The sequence below is a fragment of the Anolis sagrei genome, chromosome Y (assembly GCF_037176765.1).
Source record: "Anolis sagrei isolate rAnoSag1 chromosome Y, rAnoSag1.mat, whole genome shotgun sequence".
NCBI classification, from domain to species: Eukaryota; Metazoa; Chordata; class Lepidosauria; order Squamata; family Dactyloidae; genus Anolis; species Anolis sagrei.
In genome coordinates, this window is record NC_090035.1 from 79935207 (window position 1) to 79957181 (window position 21975).

The following is a 21975-nucleotide window of genomic DNA, read 5'->3' on the forward strand; positions in this document are numbered from 1 at the left end:
GCTTCCTTGCAGAGTCTACATTTGGGATTTGTCAACATTATTATTATTATTATTATTATTATTATTATTATTATTGCATTATATTATTATTATTATTATTATTAGTAGTGGGATATATTATTATTAGGATGTTTTAGTGTTTGTTCCTGGGTTATAAATGTCACTTCCTAATTGTTTCTATCAGAAAAACATGGGAAAAGTTGATTAAATTGGGTTGTTGTAGGTTTTTTCGGGGCTATATGGCCATGGTCTAGAGGCATTCTCTCCTGACGTTTTGCCTGCATCCAAAGGACTCCAGCTGGAAAATATTCAGAGTTTTAGCTGGTAAGGTCTACTCGGGTACCCATAAAGCAAATAGGAACCAGGAGTAGGGTCCCACGCCAGGTAAGCCTAAAGCACAGATTGCCCAGGGAGGGGTCAAAAGGATTTCCCTCATAGAAGAAAGAAACAGTTCATGAAGCAAGTTGCCTGTCCAATGTGGACAAGTTAAGAAATATTTGGTTGATTTGTTGAAGATTTAAGAGGTATTTGACTGATTTTTTGCACCAATAAAGAACTTTGTTAAACTTTCCAAGCTTCTAAAGCCGCGTTTCTCAACCTGGAGGTCGGGACCCCTGAGGGGGTCGTGAGAAGGGGTCAGAGGGGTCACCAAAGACCATCAGAAAACACATATTTCTGATGGTCTTAGGAACACAGTGCTCTCCGGAGGTAGGTGAACCAAATCTTCCCTAAATCACTGTCAATTCCTCCAAAATCCCTGCAGTATTTTCTGTTGATCATGGGGGTTCTATGTGGGAAGTTTGGCCCAATTCTATCATTGGTAGGATTCAAGGGGCACTTTGAGTGTAGGTGAACTATAAATCCCAGAAACTACAGCTCCCAAATGTCAAGGCCTCTTTTTCCCAAACTCCACTAGTGTTCACATGGGAGCATATTGAGTATCAGTGCCAAGTTTGGTCCAGATCCATCACTTTGAGTCCACAGTGCTCTCTGGATGTAGGTGAACTACATCTCCCAAGCTCAAGGTCAATGTCCACCAAAACCTTCCAGTATTTTCTGTTAGTCATGGGAGTTCTGTGTACCAAGTTTGGTTCAATTCCCTCATTGGTGGAGTTCAGAATGCTCTTTGATTGTAGGTGAACTATACATCCCAGCAACTACAACACTGTTCTAAAGACTTTGTATAGGGAAATCCATAGGGCCTCCCAGCCGAGGCACCCCGGCATCCTGCTGGGCACATAGAGAGCATGTCCTGTTAATAGACAATTGCTACAGGCCCAGCGTGTGACGGCACACATAGTATTATGAACATTATCTCCAAACCACGTTTCTCCTTGAGAGAACTGAGCATCACATGGCAGCTTGCAGGATTAATAGAATTATGGCACAGATAATGTAAATTAATTAGCACCAACGTCAAAACATTTTTCACGTTAAAAAAACAGTCATTAACACCTTGGGTTTCTTTTTTCACACGGTGCTTTGTAAAAATAGAGATGTTGCTTTGAGTACAATATCAGCTGTCTCCATCGTAGTTTTGAGAAAATATTTGGGTGTAAACACCAGCATTCGAATATCTTCCCTTTCAAATTTCATCACAACTGAATGAAAAATATTTCAATTTTTGCCCTCAGTGATATAAAATGACTGTTTCCTTTCCCACTGCTGGTGCAGTGGGTTAAACCGCTGAGCTGCTGACCTTGCTGACTGAACGATTGGCAGTTCGAATCCGGGGAGCAGGGTGAGCTCCGTCTGTTAGCCCCAGCTTCTGCCAACCGAGCAGTTTGTAAACATGCAAATGTGAGTAGATCAATAGGTACTGCTCTAACAGGAAGATAAGTCATGCCGGCCACTGACTGAAAGAGGGTAGGTTCAAATCCAGGGAGCATGGTGAGCTCCGGCTGTTAGCCCCAGTTTTTGCCAACTGAGCAGTTTGTAAACATGCAAATGTGAGTAGATCAATAGGTACCACTCTGGTGGGAAGGTAACGGTGCTCCTGACCGAAAGGTCGTAGGTTCGAATCCGGGGAGCAGGGTGAGCTCTGGCTGTTAGCTGAGACATGCCCATACTTGCTTAGTTTGTAAATGTATAATTGGATTGATTGGCTATTTATAGCTGTCAATCAATGTTGTTTGCACCAGTTATATTGCTTCCTCAGCCTAACTGCTTGGCTCCACCTCTTCCTGGAGGAGGGCAGAGCTTTTCCTTTTCCATTCTACCATCAAACTTTCTATCAGATAGACGTGAGAAAGAGACTTGGCTCTAAAGCCCTTAATTAAGTTACCTCTCATCACCAATTCTAAGGATTTTACCCTTGGGACTCATGCTTCATGTCCAGATCGCCCTGGACAACGTTGAGGAGACCCAAGCGCCTTCAAACCGGTTCTTTGGCATCAAAAGGAAGACTCTGTGCCTTCAACATAGGCCATTGGACTGGGGGTTGTCTTTGTTCCAACTTTCACAGTCATTGAGAAAAGAGGGAACCTTGAAAAGCTTCTCAGCTGCGAAATCTCCTTGGACCCAAGACAACCAGAGACTGTAATGTATATTTTCCTTTACCCCCTTTGAAACTTCCAGCTTATTGTCTTAAAGGGATAACTCTTTGTGAACAATAAAACCTACGAGGGGTATTTTTTAAGTAAGGTCCGTTTTGTTGTAGATACTAGTAGTTCGCACACATACCGCAACGAGCACGTGCGTCGTGTACCGGCATGCCTCGGGAACAACTCTGCTCAGTTTCCGCTCTGTAGCTCGCCTGTATGGTTCTGTTCTGTGCTTTAAAAATGTTTAATACTCTCAACTCACCCTCCGCATGTGAGGATTACTCAGTGATACGGTTTTTGTCAGCAAGGAACCTGCCTGCTGCAGAAGTTCATCGACAGATTTGCGAAGTGTACGGTGATACTGTTATGAGTGAAAGCAAAGTGCGTAAGTGGGTACGACAATTCAAAGATGGCCGTGACAACGTCGATGATGAGGACTGCTCCGGTCGCCCTTATTTGATTACAGACGATTTGGTGGCTTTTGGTGATGGTAAGTTTTTATGAAGAGGGTATTTTAAAATTGGTTCGGAGGTATGATAAGTGTTTGAACAAACTTGGCAACTATGTCGAAAAATAGAGTGAAGTATGTACTTTCTGAAAATAAATTTACTTTTTTGAAATAAACTTTCGTTGTGTACTTATGTTTAAACGGACCTTACTTAAAAAAAACCCCTCGTATTTTGAGTTATCTGGTGTCTTGGTCCTTGGGAGATCCAGTTCTCTAAAGGAAGGCAAGAAGCAATCCCCTGGGGGAAAGATGTCACATCTATGTCTAAGAGTTATAGTCCCCAGGCGCGAGGGCATAGCCAGGGTGGGACAAAGAACTCTTGTCCGCTGGAGCTAGGTGTGAATGTTTCAACTGACCACCTTGATTAGCATTTGATGGCCTGGCAGTGCCTGGGGCAATCTTTTGTTGAGAGGTGATTTGTTGAGATGCCTTTAGACCATGGCCATATAGCCAGAAGAAACCTACAACAACCCAGTGATTCCGGCCGTGAAAACCTTCGACAATACAGTGAATAGATCAATAGGTACCGCTCCGGTGGGAAGGTAATGGTGCTCCATGAAGTCATGCTCACCACATGACCTTGGAGGCGTCTAAGGACAACGCTGGCTCTTTGGCTTAGAAATGGAGATGAGCAATAGAATGCCAGAGTCTACAGCACCTGGTATTCCCAGGCGGTCTCCCATCCAAGTACTAACCAGCCCTGACCCTGCTTAGCTTCCGAGATCAGACAAGATCGGGCGTGTTTAGGGTGGTATGGCTGTAGGCTTAGCCTATAACATCCGATACTTCCAAGCGGTCTCCCATCCAAGTACTAACCAGTCGTGACCCTGCTTAGCTTCCAAGATCAGGTGTGTTTAGGGTGGTATGGCCGTAAGCTTAACCTACAACACCCGATACTCCCAAGCAGTCTCCCATCCAAGTACTAACCAAGCCTGACCCTGCGTAGCTTCCGAGATCAGACGAGATCGGGCGCGTTTAGGGTGGTATGGTCGTAGGCTTAGCCTACAACACCCAATACTCCCAAGCGGTCTCCCATCCAAGTACTAACCAGTCCTGACCCTGCTTAGCTTCCGAGATCAGATGAGATCGGGCGTGTTTAGGGTGGTATGGTCGTAGGCTTAGCCTACAACACCCGATACTCCCAGGCGGTCTCCCATCCAAGTACTAACCAGGCCCGACCCTGCTTAGCTTCCGAGATCGGGCGTGTTTAGGGTGGTATGGCTGTAGGCTTAGCCTATAACATCCGATACTTCCAAGCGGTCTCCCATCCAAGTACTAACCAGTCGTGACCCTGCTTAGCTTCCAAGATCAGGTGTGTTTAGGGTGGTATGGCCGTAAGCTTAACCTACAACACCCGATACTCCCAAGCAGTCTCCCATCCAAGTACTAACCAAGCCTGACCCTGCGTAGCTTCCGAGATCAGACGAGATCGGGCGCGTTTAGGGTGGTATGGTCGTAGGCTTAGCCTACAACACCCAATACTCCCAAGTGGTCTCCCATCCAAGTACTAACCAGTCCTGACCCTGCTTAGCTTCCGAGATCAGATGAGATCGGGCGTGTTTAGGGTGGTATGGTCGTAGGCTTAGCCTACAACACCCGATACTCCCAGGCGGTCTCCCATCCAAGTACTAACCAGGCCCGACCCTGCTTAGCTTCCGAGATCGGGCGTGTTTAGGGTGGTATGGCCGTAGGCTTAGCCTACAACACCCGATACTCCCAAGCGGTTTCCCATCCAAGTACTAACCAGTCGTGACCCTGCTTAGCTTCCAAGATCAGGTGTGTTTAGAGTGGTATAGCCGTAAGCTTAACCTACAACACCCGATACTCCCAAGCAGTCTCCCATCCAAGTACTAACCAAGCCTGACCCTGCGTAGCTTCCGAGATCAGACGAGATCGGGCGTGTTTAGGGTGGTATGGCCGTAGGCTTAGCCTACAACACCCGATACTCCCAAGCGGTCTCCCATTCAAGTACTAACCAGTCCTGACCCTGCTTAGCTTCCGAGATCAGACGTGTTTAGGGTGGTATGGCATTTGATTGCCTGGCTGTTGTTTGGTGTGACTTGTTGGTGCCTAGGGCAATATTTTAAGGATTATTTCTGTGTTTGATTGATTAAAATAGTCCCATCCAAACCCAAGTAACGAAGGTGGAGGCATTACTTTTCATTCAACCCTCATAAAGAAATATGAATAATGCCTGGGACAGCTGCATCCTTCGATGCGTATTACCTGCACAACCCTGGAAAGGAACAAAAGAAACGTCACACTCACGTGGTTCATTGTAAAACTAGAACTTTTTGACTATTTTCTTTTTTTTGCTTTTTTCAAACTTTCCACCCGAGTTCAACACACCACATTTGGAAAGAAAGAAATAGAACCAAAGATTCAAAACAAAATAAGGACAAAAACCCACAAGCGCATTTCTCATGAGACGTATGTGAAATCCAGGGATCTTTATACAAACACGACCGGTTATGGAGAATTAGTCACAGCAGTCTGTCCGGAAAACAGATTAAAAAATCATCCCAACGCAAAAAAAAAGAGAGAGGAAAAATACTGTTGTGTGTTACAAAAAAAATTAAAGGAGGAAAAAAAATTACAATATAAATAACGTCTCTTAAAAAAAAAGAAAAGGTAAAGGTAACAAAAAGAGAAAAAAAAATAAACAAACCCCACAAAATGAATCAGTAGTCATTCTTGTAGCCGGCGGAGATGTAGAAAATTTTCGTGCTACAAGGAGGCCAAATGGGGTGCCCACGCACCCCACAATATGCCAGTATCACCAGTTAAAAATCCCAGTTCTGTACTGGGAAGGGAGCAGGAGGGAAAATATCGATCGATCGCTGCCTGGCACTTCCTTCCCTTCTTTCTTTGGACAGCCTGGAAGTTGGAAGTCCTTTTTCCTTGCTGGAAAAGTGTAGTGCTTTTGCATCCTCGGAAGTGTGTGTTAGTGCCCTTTAAGAAGTGTGCTTCTTGCACACACACAAAAGTAGTGATTCCTGAAAGTTGGCTGCTTGGAAAAGAGGGAAGGGAAGAGTCAGGCAGCAATTCAGATGGAGGTTTACCTGCAAATCAAGAGAGGCTGGCTCAGATTTAAAGAGGCAGTACGGGTTAATATAATTGGACCCCAAAATTAAGAGAAGACGGTGCCTTGGATCTCAAGTGTGACGAAAACAATGAGTATCAACTTCTCTTGGACCCAAAGATTCCCCCTATTTCAGATCTAAGGAAGTAAAAGGTAATAGCAAATGTGAAGAAAATGATGTATTGTCGAAGGCTTTCATGGCCAGAATCACTGGGTGGTTGCAGGTGAAACATCAGGAGAGAATGCTTCTGGAACATGGCCAGACAGCCCAGAAACCTCACATCAACCAAGTTATTAACTCTTCTTTAGATCTAATATGGGGAGAATCTTTGGGTCCCAGAGAAGTTGATACTCATCAGGTTGTTGTAGGTTTTTCGGGCTGTGTGGCCATCTTGCAGAAGCATTCTCTCCTGACATTTTGCCTGCATCTATGGCAGGTATCCTCAGAGGTTGTGAGGCCCGCCTACTGTTATCGTTATCCTGTTTATTCGAATATTTTATGACTGTTTTTTCTTTTATTATTATTAATGTATTCTGATGTTGTTGTTGTTTGTTGTTTATGCTTTGATTTTATTGCTGCAATGTGTTGTCTGGGCTTGGCTCCATGTTAGCTGCTCCGAGTCACCAATGGGGAGATGGTGGCGGGGTATAAATAAAGTTTATTATTATTATTATTATTATTATTATTATTACTACTACTACTACTAGATGCAGGCAAAATGTCAGGAGAGAATGCTTCTAGAACATGCCCATCCAGCCCAAAAAACCTACAACAATCCGATGAGTATCAACTTCTCTGGGACCCAAAGATTCTCCCCATATTAGATCTGAAGAAGTAAGAGTTAATAACTTGGTTGCTGTGAGTTTTCTGGGCTGTCTGGCCTTGTTCCAGAAGCATTCTCTCCTGACATTTTGCTTGCATCTATGGCAGGCATCCTCAGAGACCTCACAACCTCTGAGGATGCCTGCCATAGATGCAGGCAAAATGTCAGGAGAGAATGCTTCTAGAACATGGCTAGACAGCCTGAGAAACCTACAACAACCCGATGAGTATCAACTTCTCTGGGACCCAAAGATTCTCCCCATATTAGATCTAAAGAAGTAAGAGTTAATAACTTGGTTGCTGTGATTTTTCTGGGCTGTTTTACCATGTTCTAGAAGCATTCTCTCCTGACGTTATATCTGTGGAATAAAGTCCAGGGTGGGTGAAAGAATCCTAACCCTCACTTGTCTAGTTTCCAGCAGGCTTCACAACCTCTGAGGATGCTGGCCATAGATGTGGGCGAAACATCAGGAGAGAATGCTTCTAGGACATGCCCATCCAGCCCAAAAAACCTACAACAACCTGAAGAGTATCAACTTCTCTGGGACCCAAAGATTCTTCTCTAAAGAAGTAAGAGTTCATAACTTGGTTGCTGTGAGTTTTCTGGGCTGTCCGGCCTTGTTCCAGAAGCATTCTCTTCTGACGTTTCGCCTGCATCTATGGCAGGCATCCTCAGAGGATGTGAGGTCTGTTGGAAACTAGTTAAGTGAGGTTTATCTATCTGTGGATTAATGTCCAGGGTGGGTGAAAGAACCCTAACCCTCACTTGTCTAGTTTCCAGCAAGCTTCACAACCTCTGAGGATGTTGGCCATAGATGTGGACGAAACGTCAGGAGAGAATGCTTCTAGAACATGCCCATCTAGCCCGAAAAACCTACGACAACCCGATGAGTATCAACTTCTCTGGGACCCAAAGATTCTCCCCATATTAGATCTAAAGAAGTAAGAGTTAATAACTTGGTTGCTGTGAGTTTTCTGGGCTGTCTGGCCTTGTTCCAGAAGCATTGTCTCCTGATGTTTCACCCACATCTATGGCAGGCATCCTCAGAGATTGGGAGGTCTGTTGGAAACGAGGCAAGTGGGGTTTATATACCCAGGAAATGATGTCCAGGGTGGAAGAAAGAACTCTTGTCTGCAATTGCAACATTCACACCTGCCTCCAACAGACAAAGAGTTTTTTTCTCCCACCCTGGACATCATTCCAGAGATATATAAACCCCACTTGCCTAGTTTCCAACAGATCCCTCAACCTCTCAGGATGCCTGCCATAGTTGTAGGCGAAACATTGGGAGAGAATGCTTCTGGAACATGGTCATACATCCTGGAAAACTCACACCATGTTCCAGAATCATTGGGTCGTTTTGAGTTTCCCAGACTATCTGGCCATGTTCCAGAAGCATTCTCTCCTGACGTTTCACCTGCATCCATGGCAGGCATCCTTACAGGTTGTGAGGTCTGTTGGAAACTAGTCAAGTGAAGTGTATATATCTGTGGAATGATGTCCAGGGTGGGAGAAAGAACTCTTGCCTGTTGGAGGAAAGCGTGAATATTGCAATTACAGACAAGAGTTCTTTCTCCCACCCTGGACATCATTCCACAGATATGTAAACATCACTTGCCGAGCTTCCAACAGACCTCACAACCTCTGAGGATGCCTGTCATATATGCAGGCGAAATGTCAGAAGAGAATGCTTCCGGAACATGGCCATACTGCCCGGAAAACTCACAGAAAACCAGTGATTCTGGCCATGAATGCCTTCGACAACACATGAGTTCATAAGTTGTTCCCAAAATGAAGAGGGGACAATGGCAAGCCAAACAATTGGTCTTGGATACCAAATATGGGGGGAAATGCCTGAATATTAGGTTTTCTAGGATCCAAAGAGCAGTCTAATTCAGATTTAAAGACACAGGAAGAATTAATATTTTTTTCCAAAAGGGACCTAAGGTTCCCCAGATGTTTTGGCCTTCAACTCCCAGAAATCCCAACAGCTTGTAACCTGGCTGAGATTTTTGGGAGTTTTGGTCAAAACCCCTGGAGACCCACAAGCTAAGTGAGAACCACTAAATTAGAGGTTGGTGGCAAGTCAAGAGAGAGGCCCAGAACCCCAAACATGGCGAAAGAGGTTTTCTAGGACCCAAATATTGGCCTATTACAGACTTAACGAAGCAATAAGAGTTCATAATTTGTTCCCAAAAGGAATGAGAAGTTGGTAGCAAGCCAAGAGGTTGGCACTGGATCCCAAATTTGGGGGGAAAGATCCAAGTATTCGCTTTTCTGAGACTCAAAGGCCTGTTTTGAGGTTCCTTTTTGAGAGGCCTTTGAAAAACAGCATTTTCATATACAGCAGAGAAGGGACATCAGCCAAAGCAGTGGCAGCAGGAGCAGCGTTTTGGGGCGCACATGCTCATAAAGGGGAGGAAATGGAAGGTTACAGTTAGCGGCAATACCTGCAGAGTCCAAAATGTGCTTTTCTAGGATGTGACAGTGACACAAAGCCAGACACTGAATGGCTGCGTGCTGCGATTTTGCTTAGAAAAGGATTTCCCCGCCAAAATAATATATATATTTTTGCCAGTCTACAAGTCTCGCCTATCCGTCCCCAAACCGTTTTCCGAAACCAGCGATTCCAAAAACTTGTGGTTTCTGGACTTCAGTTCCCAACAGCCTCAGATATAGAAATGCTGGGAGTTGGGACTCCAAAATAACAGGACCCATTTGAGTTTTGAGCTTCCTTTACATACACTTTAGATTGAAAAGCAACGAGGAAATCCCACCAAGGCAAAGGGAGCCTGTGTTAAGATCCAAACGCAGAGCGGAAGCAAGACGGTGACCGTTTGGGACTTGGAATGGCGAGACGTTTCCTTCTCTCCCTCGCCCCAAACTCAACCAAAGTGAAAGAGAGGCACGACAGACCCATAAGAAGCTTCCCCGAAACCCCAAAAGGAAAGACAAGACCTTTCCCCGTTAACTACGGCATGCAGGGAAACACCGCATCCGACGGCATGCGAGGGAAAGGCGGCAAAGGCGGGAAAGGCAAATTCCACCCTTGGCTTTCTCTTTCCACCCAAAGCAAACGCCATTTCCGACTCCTTGAAGGTCCTCCTTTCATAATGAGGTGAAACATCTCTATCCTATCCGGTGAACGAACAAAGCCTTCAACTATTACAGCGATAGGCAAGTAGAGAATCACTCCTGATACGGCCTGAAATGGACCCATCATGCTTTGGTTGTGTCTCAAAACGATGGTCTGAGCACCTTCCGCAGTGCAGGTTTTGCCCATTTTTTGCACGCTTTAAGGCTGTGCATTTTGGTCGATGTATCCTGGCATGGGCAAACTTCAACCCTCCAAGTGTTTTGGACTTCAACAACCACAATTCCGAACAGTCAGTCCAAAACATCTGGAGGGCTGAAGTTTGCCCAGGCCTAGATACATTGACCAAAATGAATGGAACCACCAGAATATTGTCTGTGTTCGTATCTACACTATTGTTTGTGTTGGTATCTAATGGGATACATCATCTACCCCAACCTGTCTTTGGAGTCAGAGATGGCTTCATCTACCCCAACCTGTCTTTGGAGTCAGAGATGTCTTCATCTACCCCAACCTGCCTTCAGTCAGATATGGTCTCATCTACCCCAACCTGTCTTCGGAGTCAGATATGGCTTCATCTACCCCAACCAGCCTTTGGTCAGAGATGGCTTCAACTACACCAACCTTCCTTTAGAGTCAGAGATGGCTTCATCTATCCCAACCTGTCTTTCTGAGTCAGATATGGTCCCGTCTATCCCAACCTGCCTTCAGAGTCATAGATGGCCTCATCTACCCCAACCTGCCTTCAGATATGGTCTCATCTACCCCAACCTGCCTTCGAAGTCAGAGATGACATCATCTACCACAACCTGCCTTCAGAGATGGTCTCATCTACCCCAACCTGCCTTCGGAGTCAGAGATGGCCTCATCTACCCAAACCTGCCTTCGGAGTCAGAGATCGCCTCATCTACCCGAACCTGCTTTCAGAGTCAGAGATGGTCTCATCTACCCCAACTTGTCTTTGGAGTCAGAGATTACTTCATCTACCCCAACCTGACTTTGGAGTCAAAGATGGCCTCATCTACCCCAACCTGCCTTAAGATTCAGAGATGGTCCCAGCTACCCCAACCTGTCTTTGGAGTCAGAGATGGTCCCAGCTACCCCAACCTGTCTTTGGAGTCAGATACGGCTTCATCTACCCCAACCTGCCTTCAGAGTCAGATACGGCTTCATCTACCCCAACCTGCCTTTGGAGTCAGAGATGGCCTCATCTACCCCAACCTGCCTTCAGAGTCAGAGATGGCGTCATCTACCCCAACCTGCCTTCAGAGTCAGATACGGCTTCATCTACCCCAACCTGTCCTCGGAGTCAGAGATGGCCTCATCTACCCCAACCTGTCCTCGGAGTCAGATATGGCCTCAACCTGTCCTCGGAGTCAGATATGGCTTCATCTACCCCAACCTGCCTTCAGAGTCAGAGATGGCTTCATCTTCCCAACCCGTCAGATCAAACCAGCTGGGGAATCCAGAGATCCCATCATCCCCCTTCAGGCTGGGAGCAATCCACAAACTATAGCTTTGCAGTAAACAACAGGAAGTTCAGAACACCAAGCAAAGCAAAGCAAGCACAGAGAGGAGGAAGAAGGGCTGGAAGAAGAAGCCTCCGTTGTCACAGGGCCAAGCGGAAAGCTTGGGGAGGAAAAAGAGGCAGCCAAGAGAGGCAAAGGCTGGTGTTAATTCGGGCCGAGAGTCCAATGGTATCTCATAAGGGATGCTTGAAGGCTGAGAGATTTGGGTACCCAAGTCTACCTGGAGTTCTGCAGAAACGGAAATATGTGTAGTGTAGGTATGGGCTAATTTTGGCTCTCCGGGTGTTTTGGACTCCAACTCCCACCATTCCTAACAGCCTCAGGCCCCTTCCTTTCCCCCCTCAGCCGCTTAAGCGGCTGAGGGGGGAAAGGAAAGGGTCTGAGGCTGTTAGGAATGGTGGGAGTTGGAGTCCAAAACACCTGGAGGGCCAAAATTGGTCCATGCCTGGTATAAACACAAACCCACCCTGAGATTTTGCTTCTTTCGTGGCAGTTTGGGCACAACGCTTCTGCAACAGTGTTGGAATGATCTGGACCTTTGCAAAAAGGACTCAGATTTAGGTAGAGGATCCTAAATTATTGACTGGCAGTTCAAAACAAATGGAAGAATTATAGTTTCTTGCAGGCCTCAAGCTGTCCCCCTCTCCAGCAAAGATCTTCCTGCCTTACTCTGGGAGGTCATCGTGACGTTGCTCCACTTTCCCCCCTTTGCAATTTGGGGAGAAATAGGTAAAAATGTTCTCTGCGTTCAGCCAGAGCAACCCCACATATCCCTAAAAAGTTTCTTCCAATTCCTGATTATGGAAAAGGAAAGGAGAGAAGAAGGCCCTCCCCGAAGCCCTTTGCCTGGAGATGAATCGTGTTTTTCGGCTCCCACCCTAATTACAAAGGACTAAACGGCAACCGGAACTGTTAACGTCTTTTCTTTTTGAGACCTCCGCACCCCCATAAGTCCAATCCCCCCCACTTTTCCCCCCAACTCAGTAGTACAGAATGGAGATGGGCTCCAATTATATGAGGCTCCAGTGTCGACAGCAGGCAAGAAGAAGGAGGAAGTCCGGAAAGAAAAGGGGCTCCCCAATATGAGAAGTCTCCCCGCACCGGGCCCGTCCTCTGCTTTTTGGGGGGGACCAGGCGGGGAGGAGGGTGGGAGCCCCCTCTTTCTTTCTCTCTTTCTCTCGCTCTTTGGTAGATTGTCCTCCTTCGCCCGCCTCTTTCCTCATCTCATCCGGTTCTGCCTCATCAGGGGCACGATGCAGGAAGGGGGCCCGGCTTTCCCCAGGAAGGGGTGCTTCAAGAGTTCGTTGGCAGTGGCTCTCTGGGCCGGGTCGCGGACCAGGAGCCGGTCGAGGAAGCCCTTCAAGGAAGGAGAGACCTGGAGCAGAAAAAGAAGGAAGACACGGTCCTGCAGAAAGGATCACAGAAGGGACTCCAATCCATCCCCTTTCTGTTGGTCACAATCCAAGCCCTCCCAAACGATAGCCATACAGCCTCAGCTTAATGCAGAAGACTAGAGTTGGAAGAGACCTCCAAAGGTCATCCAATCCATCCTCCTTCTGCTGGTCAAGAAGACACACTCCAAGCCCTCCCAACCAATGGCCATCCAGTCTCAGCTTAACGTCTTCTGCAAAAGTCTAGAATTGGAAGAGACCTCAAAGGTCATCCAATCCATTCTCCTTCTGACGGTCAGGAAGATACAGTCCAAGCCCTCCCGACCAATTGCCATCCAGCCTGAGCTTAACATCTTCTGAGGAGACCTCCAAAGGTCATCCAATCCATCCCCCTTCTGACGGTCAGGAAGACACAGTCCAAGCCCTCCCGACCAATGGCCATCCAGCCTCAGCTTAACGTCTCCTGCAGAAGCCTAGAGTTGGAAGAGACCTCCAAAGGTCATCCAATCCATCCCCTTTCTGCTAGGTAGTAAGACCCAGTCCAAGCCCTCCCGAACTATGGTCATCCAGCCTCAGCTTAACGTCTTCTGCAGAAGTCTAGAGTTGGAAGAGACCTCCAACAGTCATGCAATCCATCCCCCTTCTGACACTCCCAAGCCCTCCCGAACAATGGCCATCCAGCCTCAGCTTAACGTTTTCTGCAGAAGCCTAGAGTTGGAAGAGACCTCCAGAGGTCATCCAATTCATCCTCCTTCTGCCGGTCAAGAAGACACAGTCCAAGCCCTCCCAACCAATGGCCATCCAGTCTCAGCTTAACGTCTTCTGCAGAAGTCCAGAGTTGGAAGAGACCTCCAAAGGTCATCCAATCCATCCCCCTTCTGCGGGTCAGAAAGACACAGTCCAAACCCTCCCAAACAATGGCCATCCAGCCTCAGCTTAACGTCTTCTGCAGAAGACTAGAGTTGGAAGAAACCTCCAACGGTCATCCAACCCATTCCCCTTCTGCTGGTCAGGAAGACACCGTTCAAGCCCTCCTGACTATCCAGTCTCAGGTTAACGTCTTCTGCAGAAGTCTAAAGTTGGAAGAGACCTCCAAAGGTCATCAAATCCTGACCCTCTGACGGTCAGGAAGACACAGTCCAAGCCCTCCCAATGGATGGCCATCCAGCCTCAGCGTAATGTCTTCTGAAGAGACCCCCAAAGGTCATCCAATCCATCCCCCTCCTGCCAGGCAGGAAGACACAGTCCAAGCCCTCCCGAACGATGGTCATCCAGACTTAGTTTAACGTCTTCTGAAGAGACCCCCAAAGGTCATCCAATCCATCCCCCTTCTGATGGTCAGAAACACACAGTCCAAGCCCTCCTGACCAATGGCCATCCAGCCTCAGCTTAATGTCTTCTGCAGAAGTCTAGAGTTGGAGGAGACCTCTAACGGTTATCCAATCCATCCCCCTTCTGCAGCTCAGGAAGACACTGTTCAAGCCCTCCTGATCATCCAGCCTCAGCTTAACATCTCCTGCAGAAGCCTAGAGTTGGAAGAGACCTCCACATCTTGATGCCAAAGGAAGGAGGGGGAGAAGTCAAGAAAAGCAAGGAAGGAGCCCGTTACCTTGTGCAGGTTTTTGAGCTTCGGGGGCAAGTTGTCCCGGATCATCTTCATGGCCTTCAGAGGAGGCTCGTTGAAGTAAGGCGGCTCCCCGTCCACCATTTCGATCACCATGACGCCGAGGGACCAGATGTCCACCTGAAAGCCCAACAAGATCAGGGTCAGAAGCTCTGGGGTCGGTCCTGACAAACAGCAGGAGGGCCACCATTTGAAGAGGCCTGTTATAAAGGTCAACCCAACAGTGTCCAAAGTCCAAGACACTGAAGATCTGGGATGGCATGGGCAAACTTTGGCCCTTCAGGTGTTCTGGACTTCAACTCCCACAATTCCTAAAATCCTTTTAATACCAATGCCTGGCATTCCTTCTTCCACTCTGGGCATCCTCTTACCTCTGGTCCATACGGCAACCGGGAGATGAGCTCGGGGGCCATCCAGTACGGGGTCCCAACCAGGGACTTGCGCCGTGGCACCTCTTTGTTCACTTGGGCACAGAAACCGAAATCAGAGAGTTTAACCTGCGAGGAAATTGAGAAGAAGGAAACGCTGGCAGTGAAACTCTCAACAAGTCTCTCCATGATCACATCATTTCTTCTCCCAAGTAGGGAATTTTAAGTGCCTCTCTACACTAAGTAACAAAATTCTGGGTTGCTGTGAGTTTGCCGGGCTCTGTGGCCATATTCCAGAAGCATTCTCTCCTGATGTTTCGCCCACATCCATGGCAGGCATCCTCAGAAATTGAGAGATCAGTTAGAAACTAGGCAAGTGAGGTTTATATATCTGTGAAATTATGTCCAGGTTGGGAGAAAGAACTCGTCTGCTTGAGGCAGGTGACACCTCCCAACAAAGGATTCCCCCAGGCAGTAAGCAGCCAGGCTTTGAAGCTGCAAGGCCATTCGATGTTAATCAAGGTGGACAGTTGTAACATTCACACTTGCCTCAAGCAGACAAGAGGGTTTTTTCTCTCTCATCATTCCACAAATATATAAGCCTCACTTGTCTAGTTTCCAACAGACCTCTCAAGCTCTGAGGATGCCTGCCAAAACGCCAGGAGAGGATGCTTCTGGAACATGGCCATACAGCCATGAAAACTCAGAGCAACCTATTAATAAACTTTTTCCATGTGTTTATGATAGCACCAATTAGGAAATGACATTTATTGGACAACTAGCTTGGGGACCCGGCGCTGCCCGGGTTATCTGAGAAAGGCATTGTGGGCCAAGGTTGGTCTTTATCAGTTATTTATGTGGCTCGCAGTGCTCTCAGGAAGTTAGTGAAGGTACTGGATGTAGAGTGGGTCATGGGGGCTCTGCGTGCCAAGTTTGGTCTTGATCAGTCATTGGATGAGTGTCACAGCGGTCTCGGGAAGCGAGTGGAGGTACTTCAAGTCCCATCATCCATGGCCCACCCTCCTCCAAACAGCAGTGGGATGTAGAGTGGGTCATGGGGGCTCCGTGTGCCAAGTTTGGTCTTTATCGGTCTTTGTTGGGGGCCACAGTGGTCTGTGGGAACTGATGCGTTTGAAAGTACTACAAATACATCCCACTGGAGCATTGCAGCGCACCCAAATACCTGGGAGTCACTCTGGACCGTGCTCTGACCTACAAGAAGCACTGCCTGAACATCAAGCAAAAAATGGGCGCTAGAAACAACATCATACGAAAGCTGACTGGCACAACCTGGGGATCACAACCAGACACAGTGAAGACATCTGCCCTTGCGCTATGCTACTCTGCTGCTGAGTACGCATGCCCAGTGTGGAACACATCTCACCACGCTAAAACAGTGGATGTGGCTCTTAATGAGACATGCCGCATTATCACGGGGTGTCTGTGCCCTACACCACTGGAGAAATTACACTGTCTAGCCGGTATTGCACCACCTGACATCCGTTGTGAAGTAGCAGCCAATAGTGAAAGGTCCAAGGCAGAGACATCTCCAGCTCATCCCCTGTTTGGGTATCAGCCAGCACGTCAACGACTTGAATCAAGACATCATTTTCTAAGATCTACAGAGACACTCGCTGGAACACCTCAGCAAGCGAGAGTCCAAAAGTGGCAGGCCCAAACCCAGCACCTCAATCCGTGGGTGATACCAGATGAGAGACTCCCCCCTGGGCACACAGAAGATGGGGCCACTTGGAAGGCGCTGAACAGACTGCGCTCTGGCCCCACGAGATGCAGAGCCAACCTTAAGAAATGGGGCCACAAAGTGGAATCCACGACATATGAGTGTGGAGAGGAGCAAACCACTGACCACCTGCTGCAATGCACCCTGAGCCCTGCCACATGGACCATGGAGGACCTTCTTGCAGCAACACCAGAGGCACTCCAAGGGGCCAGATACTGGTCAAAGGACATTTAATCAACTACCAAGTTTGCAAAATTTGTGTGTTTTTTAAAAAAATCTGTTTGTTTTGTTCTGTTAGAAATGTAATACAATGTTCTGGTTGCGGATGACACGATAAATAAATAAATAAGCCATCATCCTTTGTCTGTCCTCCCCCAAACCTCACCAGGATGTAAAGGGGGTCATGGGGGTTACGTGTGCCAAGTTTGGTCCAGGTCTGTCACCCGTGCTGGTCACAGTGGCCTGTGAAAGTGGCAGCCAATCAGAAAGGTGCCACATACACCGTCCTCCGCATACAAACACTGACTTTTATTATATACATAGATGTTTTTAACAGGAGACCCTAATGTTCATTTTTTTAATTGATTTTGTTATTTTTATTACTCAATTGTTTTTATTGTATTGAATTTGTATTTTATAATAATAATAATAATAATAATAATAATTCTATATAAATAAAAATGTAATGTTTGTTTGTGGGATTAACATACACCTAACAACCCAATGTATGTCCTTCTCTCAAAAAAATTGATTTTGTCATTTGGGAGTTGTAGTTGCTGGGATTTATAGTTCACCTACGATCAAAGAGCATTCTGAACCCCACCAATGATGGAATTGAACCAAACTTGGTACACAGTTCTCCCATGACCAACAGAACATACTGGAAGGGTTTGGTGGGCAGTGTCCTTTGGTTCTGGAGTTGTAGTTCACCTACATCCAGAGATCACTGTGGACTCAAACAATGATGGATCTGAACCAAACTCTACAAGAATACTCAATATGCCCAAATGTGAACACTGGTGGATTTTGGGGAAAAATGAATCTTGACATTTGGGAGTTGTAGTTGCTGGGATTTATAGTTCACCTACAATCACAGAGCATTCTGAACCCCACCAACAATAGAATTGAGCCAAACCTCCCACACTGAACTTACGGTATTTAATGGATATGTTCAACATATATTGATGTAATAACAAGTGTGAAGATTCAACTAATTTCTTAATGTGTAAAATACTTTAATATTCAATATTTCTCCAAAATAATCATTTTTAACATAGTAATTTTCAAACTCTCAGAGCCACATTTCGTTCCTTTGATGTAGATACCACTGAGCCAAAAAAAATCTGTATCCCCTGAGGAGAACAAATTCTCAAGTGTATAACTTTGTAAGTACTTAAATGTGTTGTAACTTATGGTATTTAATGGATATGTTCAACAAATATTGTTGTAATAACAAGGGTGAAGACTTAACTAATTTCTTTGAGTACATTTAAGTATAAGATGTTCTATATGTATGCAACTGGAGCAAAACATTGATTTATTCATTAATTTCAGTCCACCAGAAGTAGGCCGAAACCAGTCGTGGACGACTGAGCTACAATCTACTCATAAGAAGATACGACTGTACTAAAATTTGCACGATATTGTTGTCGCTGTGAGGTTGAACAGTGCAGCATGTTTATATACTGTTGTTGAATTATATTATTGTTTATCTTATATAAGTGGTATTTTTGTCATATGCACCAACTGTAAACCGCCCCGAGTCGCCTGCGGGCTGAGAGGGACGGTACATAAATATAGTAAATAAATAATAATAAACGTATAACCCAGGAACAAAAATCATGTTACATAGTGTGATCAACCTTGTGATTCCAAACTATGAGGCCATGAGAATAAAAGTGGCATCGAAGTGTTCTAGCTAGAGCCGGTAACAGCTCGTGGATCCGAGCTCAGGAGAGAGGCAACTCACCCGTCCATCGTGGGTGAGCAGGATGGAGTCGCTCTTGATATCGCGGTGGATGACGCCCTGGGCGTGGAGGACCGAAAGCGCCTTCAGGACAGACAGACAGACGGCCGCAATCTGCTCTTCGTTCATCCTGGAGGAAGAACACAAGACTCGCGGTGACTTCCCCTCTCCTTGTCAAGGATGTAAGAACATTTGAGTGTCACCTCTAGATACAAACAAGTCAGCTGCAAGAGGGAAGGATTCGCAAACCTTGTTACTTCCTTCCCAGTCTCCTTACTTCCCAGCAAGTAGACTACTCCAGAGCTATGGCTAATACGCAAAACACTGAAGTATCTGCTCTATGAAAGGTGGCATCCCTTGGTCTGTCCTACCTGTCCATTTTGATGTATGGTGTCGGAAATATTAAAAATTAACTAATTACTAAACTAACTAATTATAAAAATGTGAGTCAAGCACTAAAAGGGTTAAACGGATACAATGACTCCATTGTAGGCCTGAGTATGAGAGAGCCTCAGTGTTAGTAGGTCTCAGTATAAGAAGGTCTCAGTGTTAGTTCACCTCAGTGTGAGAGAGGCATCAGTCTGAGATAACCCTCAGTGGGAAAAAGGCCTCAGTGTGTTAGTAGTCCTCAGTATGAGAGAGCCTCAGTGTTAGTAGGTCTCAGTATGAGAAGGTCTCGGTGTTAGTTCGCCTCAGTGTGAGAGAGGCATCAGTCTGAGAAAACCCTCAGTGGGAGAAAGGCCTCAGTGTGTTAGTAGGCCTCAGTATGAGAGAGCCTCAGTGTTAGTAGGTCTCAGTATGAGAATGGCTCGGTGTTAGTTCACCTCAGTGTGAGAGAGGCGTCAGTCTGAGAGAACCCTCAGTGGGAGAAAGGCCTCAGTGTGTTAGTAGGCCTCAGTATGAGAGAGCTTCAGTGTTAGTAGGTCTCAGTATGACAAGGTCTCGGTGTTTGTTCACCTCAGTGTGAGAGAGGCATCAGTCTGAGATAACCCTCAGTGGGAGAAAGGCCTCAGTATGTTAGTAGGCCTCAGTATGAGAGAGCCTCAGTGTTAGTAGGTCTCAGTATGACAAGGTCTCGGTGTTAGTTCACCTCAGTGTGAGAGAGGCATCAGTCTGAGAGAAACCTCAGTGGGAGAAAGGCCTCAGTGTGTTAGTAGGTCTCAGTGTTAGTAGGCTTCAGTATGAGAAGGCCTGGTGTGAGAAGTTTCGGTGTGAGAGAAGCCCCAGGCTGAAGGCTTTGTGTGTAAAGCTCCAGTGCGAAGGCTGCTGTGTGTAAAAAGGAACTGAATGAATCTCCTGTGTAAGACATCTTGAGAAGACACAGACTGATGGGTTCTCTCAGACTGATGTGTGAGAGAAGGCTCTGTGAGAGCAAAGCTGTTTATCTGCATGAGAAAGAAGCCCAGTGTGGAAGCAACGAAGGAAGTAGAAAGAACTTTATTTGTGTTATGGAAACCTTATTTTTGTAAACAGTGCAACCATATCTGTATTTGCAAATACAGTGTGAGAGAGGCGTCAGTCTGAGAGAACCCTCAGTGGGAGAAAGGCCTCAGTGTGTTAGTAGGTCTGAGTTACACTGAGGTGTAACTAAAGAGATAACATTGGCCTGTGTGTTTTTGTTCTTTTTATCACTTTTGGGTCATGCCACTGCTAATAAGTTACTCTGCTGTACATTTCATGAGGAGGGTCTTTTGTTAATAAGCCCACTCACCCAACACATTGAACCTAGGATTCTAGTATTTTCAGAGAGAGAGAGAGAGAGCAGAAAACAACAATCCTTTGTTCTGCTTGGACATTGGGAGGGATCCTGGAATACCAGAATCGACTTAGGCTCCTCATCTTTGCTACTTTTCAGCCACGTCAGGAGGCTGAAAAATGATTCTCCTGAAACTGTGATCCACCTCCACTCCATAATTACTATCACGTGCATCTTTACTTCTGCTCCTTTGCTTTCACCAAGCCCTGAAGACAACTGTACAAATATTTCCCAACCAAAATGCCTTGGGGGAACCAGCCCTTCATGTATCCTCTGCATTGGATCCCTCCCCATAGAACAGGCATGGGCAAACTTCAGCCCTCCAGGTGTTTTGCACTTCAGCTCCCACAATTCCCAACAGCCTACCGGGCTGCTTACCTCGTATGCGTGACGATGTCGGTCAGTGCGCCGCCCTCGAGGAACTCCATCACCACCCATAGTTCATCGCCCACCAGGTAGCTGTTGTACATCTCCACCACGTTCTCGTGCTGATAGTCCCTCATGATCACCACCTGGAAGGGAGAATGAGGACCAAAATAAAAAAGGATGGCGAGCGGAAGACTGGAGATAAGACGTTCCAAAATGATGAGAGAGATGGCATTAGAAAGGAAACTCACAGAATCAGAAGAGTTAGAAGTGATGTCCAAAGGCTATCTGATCTCCAACCCAATTCTGCCATGCAAGAAGACACAATCAAAGCCCTCCTGAAAGATGACCATCCAGACTTTGCTTAAAAACCTACCACTGGCCTTCTGTAAAGTATATTCTATTATAGTTGGAAGAGATTTCCAAAGGTCATCCAGTCCAACCCCCTTCTGCTGAGCAGGAAGACATATGCTGATCACTCCTGACAGATGGTCATCCAGCCTCTGCTTAGACTTCCATAGAACCCTAGAGCTGGGAGAAACTCTGCAGCCATTTTCAGCCATCCAAGAACACACAAACAAAGCCCTCCCAACAGATGGCATCCAGACTCTGCTTTAAAACCTCCACAGGAGACTCCATGGGACTCCAAAGCAGCATATTATGTTGTCAAAGTTCTTCCTAATGTTTGGATCAGTGTTTCTCAACCTGGGGGTCCAGACCTCTGGGGGGGGGGGGGTTGCAAGGAGGTGTCAGAGGGTCTGCCAAAGACTATCGGAAAACACAATATTTTCTGTTGGTCATGGGGTTCTGTGTGGGATGTCTGGCCCAATCCTATCATTAATGGGGTTCAGAATGCTCTTTGGTTGTAGGTGAACTATAAATCCCCGCAATTACAACTCCCAAATGTCAAGGTCTACCAGTGTTGACATTTGGGCATTTTGAGTATCCGTGCCAAGTTTGGTCCAGATCGATCATTGTTTGAGCCCACAGTGCTCTCTGGATGAAGGTGAACTACAGCTCCCAAACTCAAGGTCAATGCCCACCAAACCCTTCCAGTATTTTCTGTTGGTCATATGAGATCTGTCTGCCAAGTTTGGTTCAATTCCATCATTGGTGGAGTTCAAAATGCTCTTTGACTGTAGCTGAACTACAAATCCCAGTAACTACAACTCCCAAATGTCAA

At 46.4% G+C, this 21975-nt stretch overlaps 1 protein-coding gene and 8 pseudogenes across 6 annotated transcripts in view; all 9 read right to left on the reverse strand.

Moving 5' to 3' along the window:
* Positions 1-3697: 3697 nt before the first annotated feature.
* On the reverse strand, positions 3698-3816 carry LOC137095755 (5S ribosomal RNA; annotated as a pseudogene).
* Positions 3817-3929: 113 nt separating this feature from the next.
* On the reverse strand, positions 3930-4048 carry LOC137095756 (5S ribosomal RNA; annotated as a pseudogene).
* Positions 4049-4050: 2 nt separating this feature from the next.
* Positions 4051-4169, reverse strand: LOC137095753 (5S ribosomal RNA; annotated as a pseudogene).
* Positions 4170-4171: 2 nt separating this feature from the next.
* Positions 4172-4280, reverse strand: LOC137095761 (5S ribosomal RNA; annotated as a pseudogene).
* A 113-nt stretch (positions 4281-4393) lies between these two features.
* LOC137095757 (5S ribosomal RNA) lies at positions 4394-4512 on the reverse strand (annotated as a pseudogene).
* Positions 4513-4514: 2 nt separating this feature from the next.
* LOC137095752 (5S ribosomal RNA) lies at positions 4515-4633 on the reverse strand (annotated as a pseudogene).
* Positions 4634-4635: 2 nt separating this feature from the next.
* Positions 4636-4744, reverse strand: LOC137095759 (5S ribosomal RNA; annotated as a pseudogene).
* Positions 4745-4857: 113 nt separating this feature from the next.
* On the reverse strand, positions 4858-4976 carry LOC132782213 (5S ribosomal RNA; annotated as a pseudogene).
* Positions 4977-11909: 6933 nt separating this feature from the next.
* Positions 11910-21975, reverse strand: part of PAK4 (p21 (RAC1) activated kinase 4) — a 129963-nt gene continuing 119897 nt past the window's right edge. For 4 of the 6 annotated variants that reach the window (XM_067461417.1, XM_067461419.1, XM_067461418.1 and 1 more), the window contains exons 5-9: positions 20805-20938; positions 18674-18800; positions 14967-15092; positions 14581-14715; positions 11912-12955 (exon numbers count right to left, since the gene is read on the reverse strand). In XM_067461417.1, coding sequence (XP_067317518.1) covers positions 12800-12955; positions 14581-14715; positions 14967-15092; positions 18674-18800; positions 20805-20938 — 678 coding nt within the window. In that variant the 3' untranslated portion in view covers positions 11912-12799. Of the gene's footprint in view, positions 12956-14580; positions 14716-14966; positions 15093-18673; positions 18801-20804; positions 20939-21975 lie in introns of all 6 variants that reach the window. The other 2 variants (XM_067461421.1, XM_067461420.1) reach the window with 2 other exon arrangements.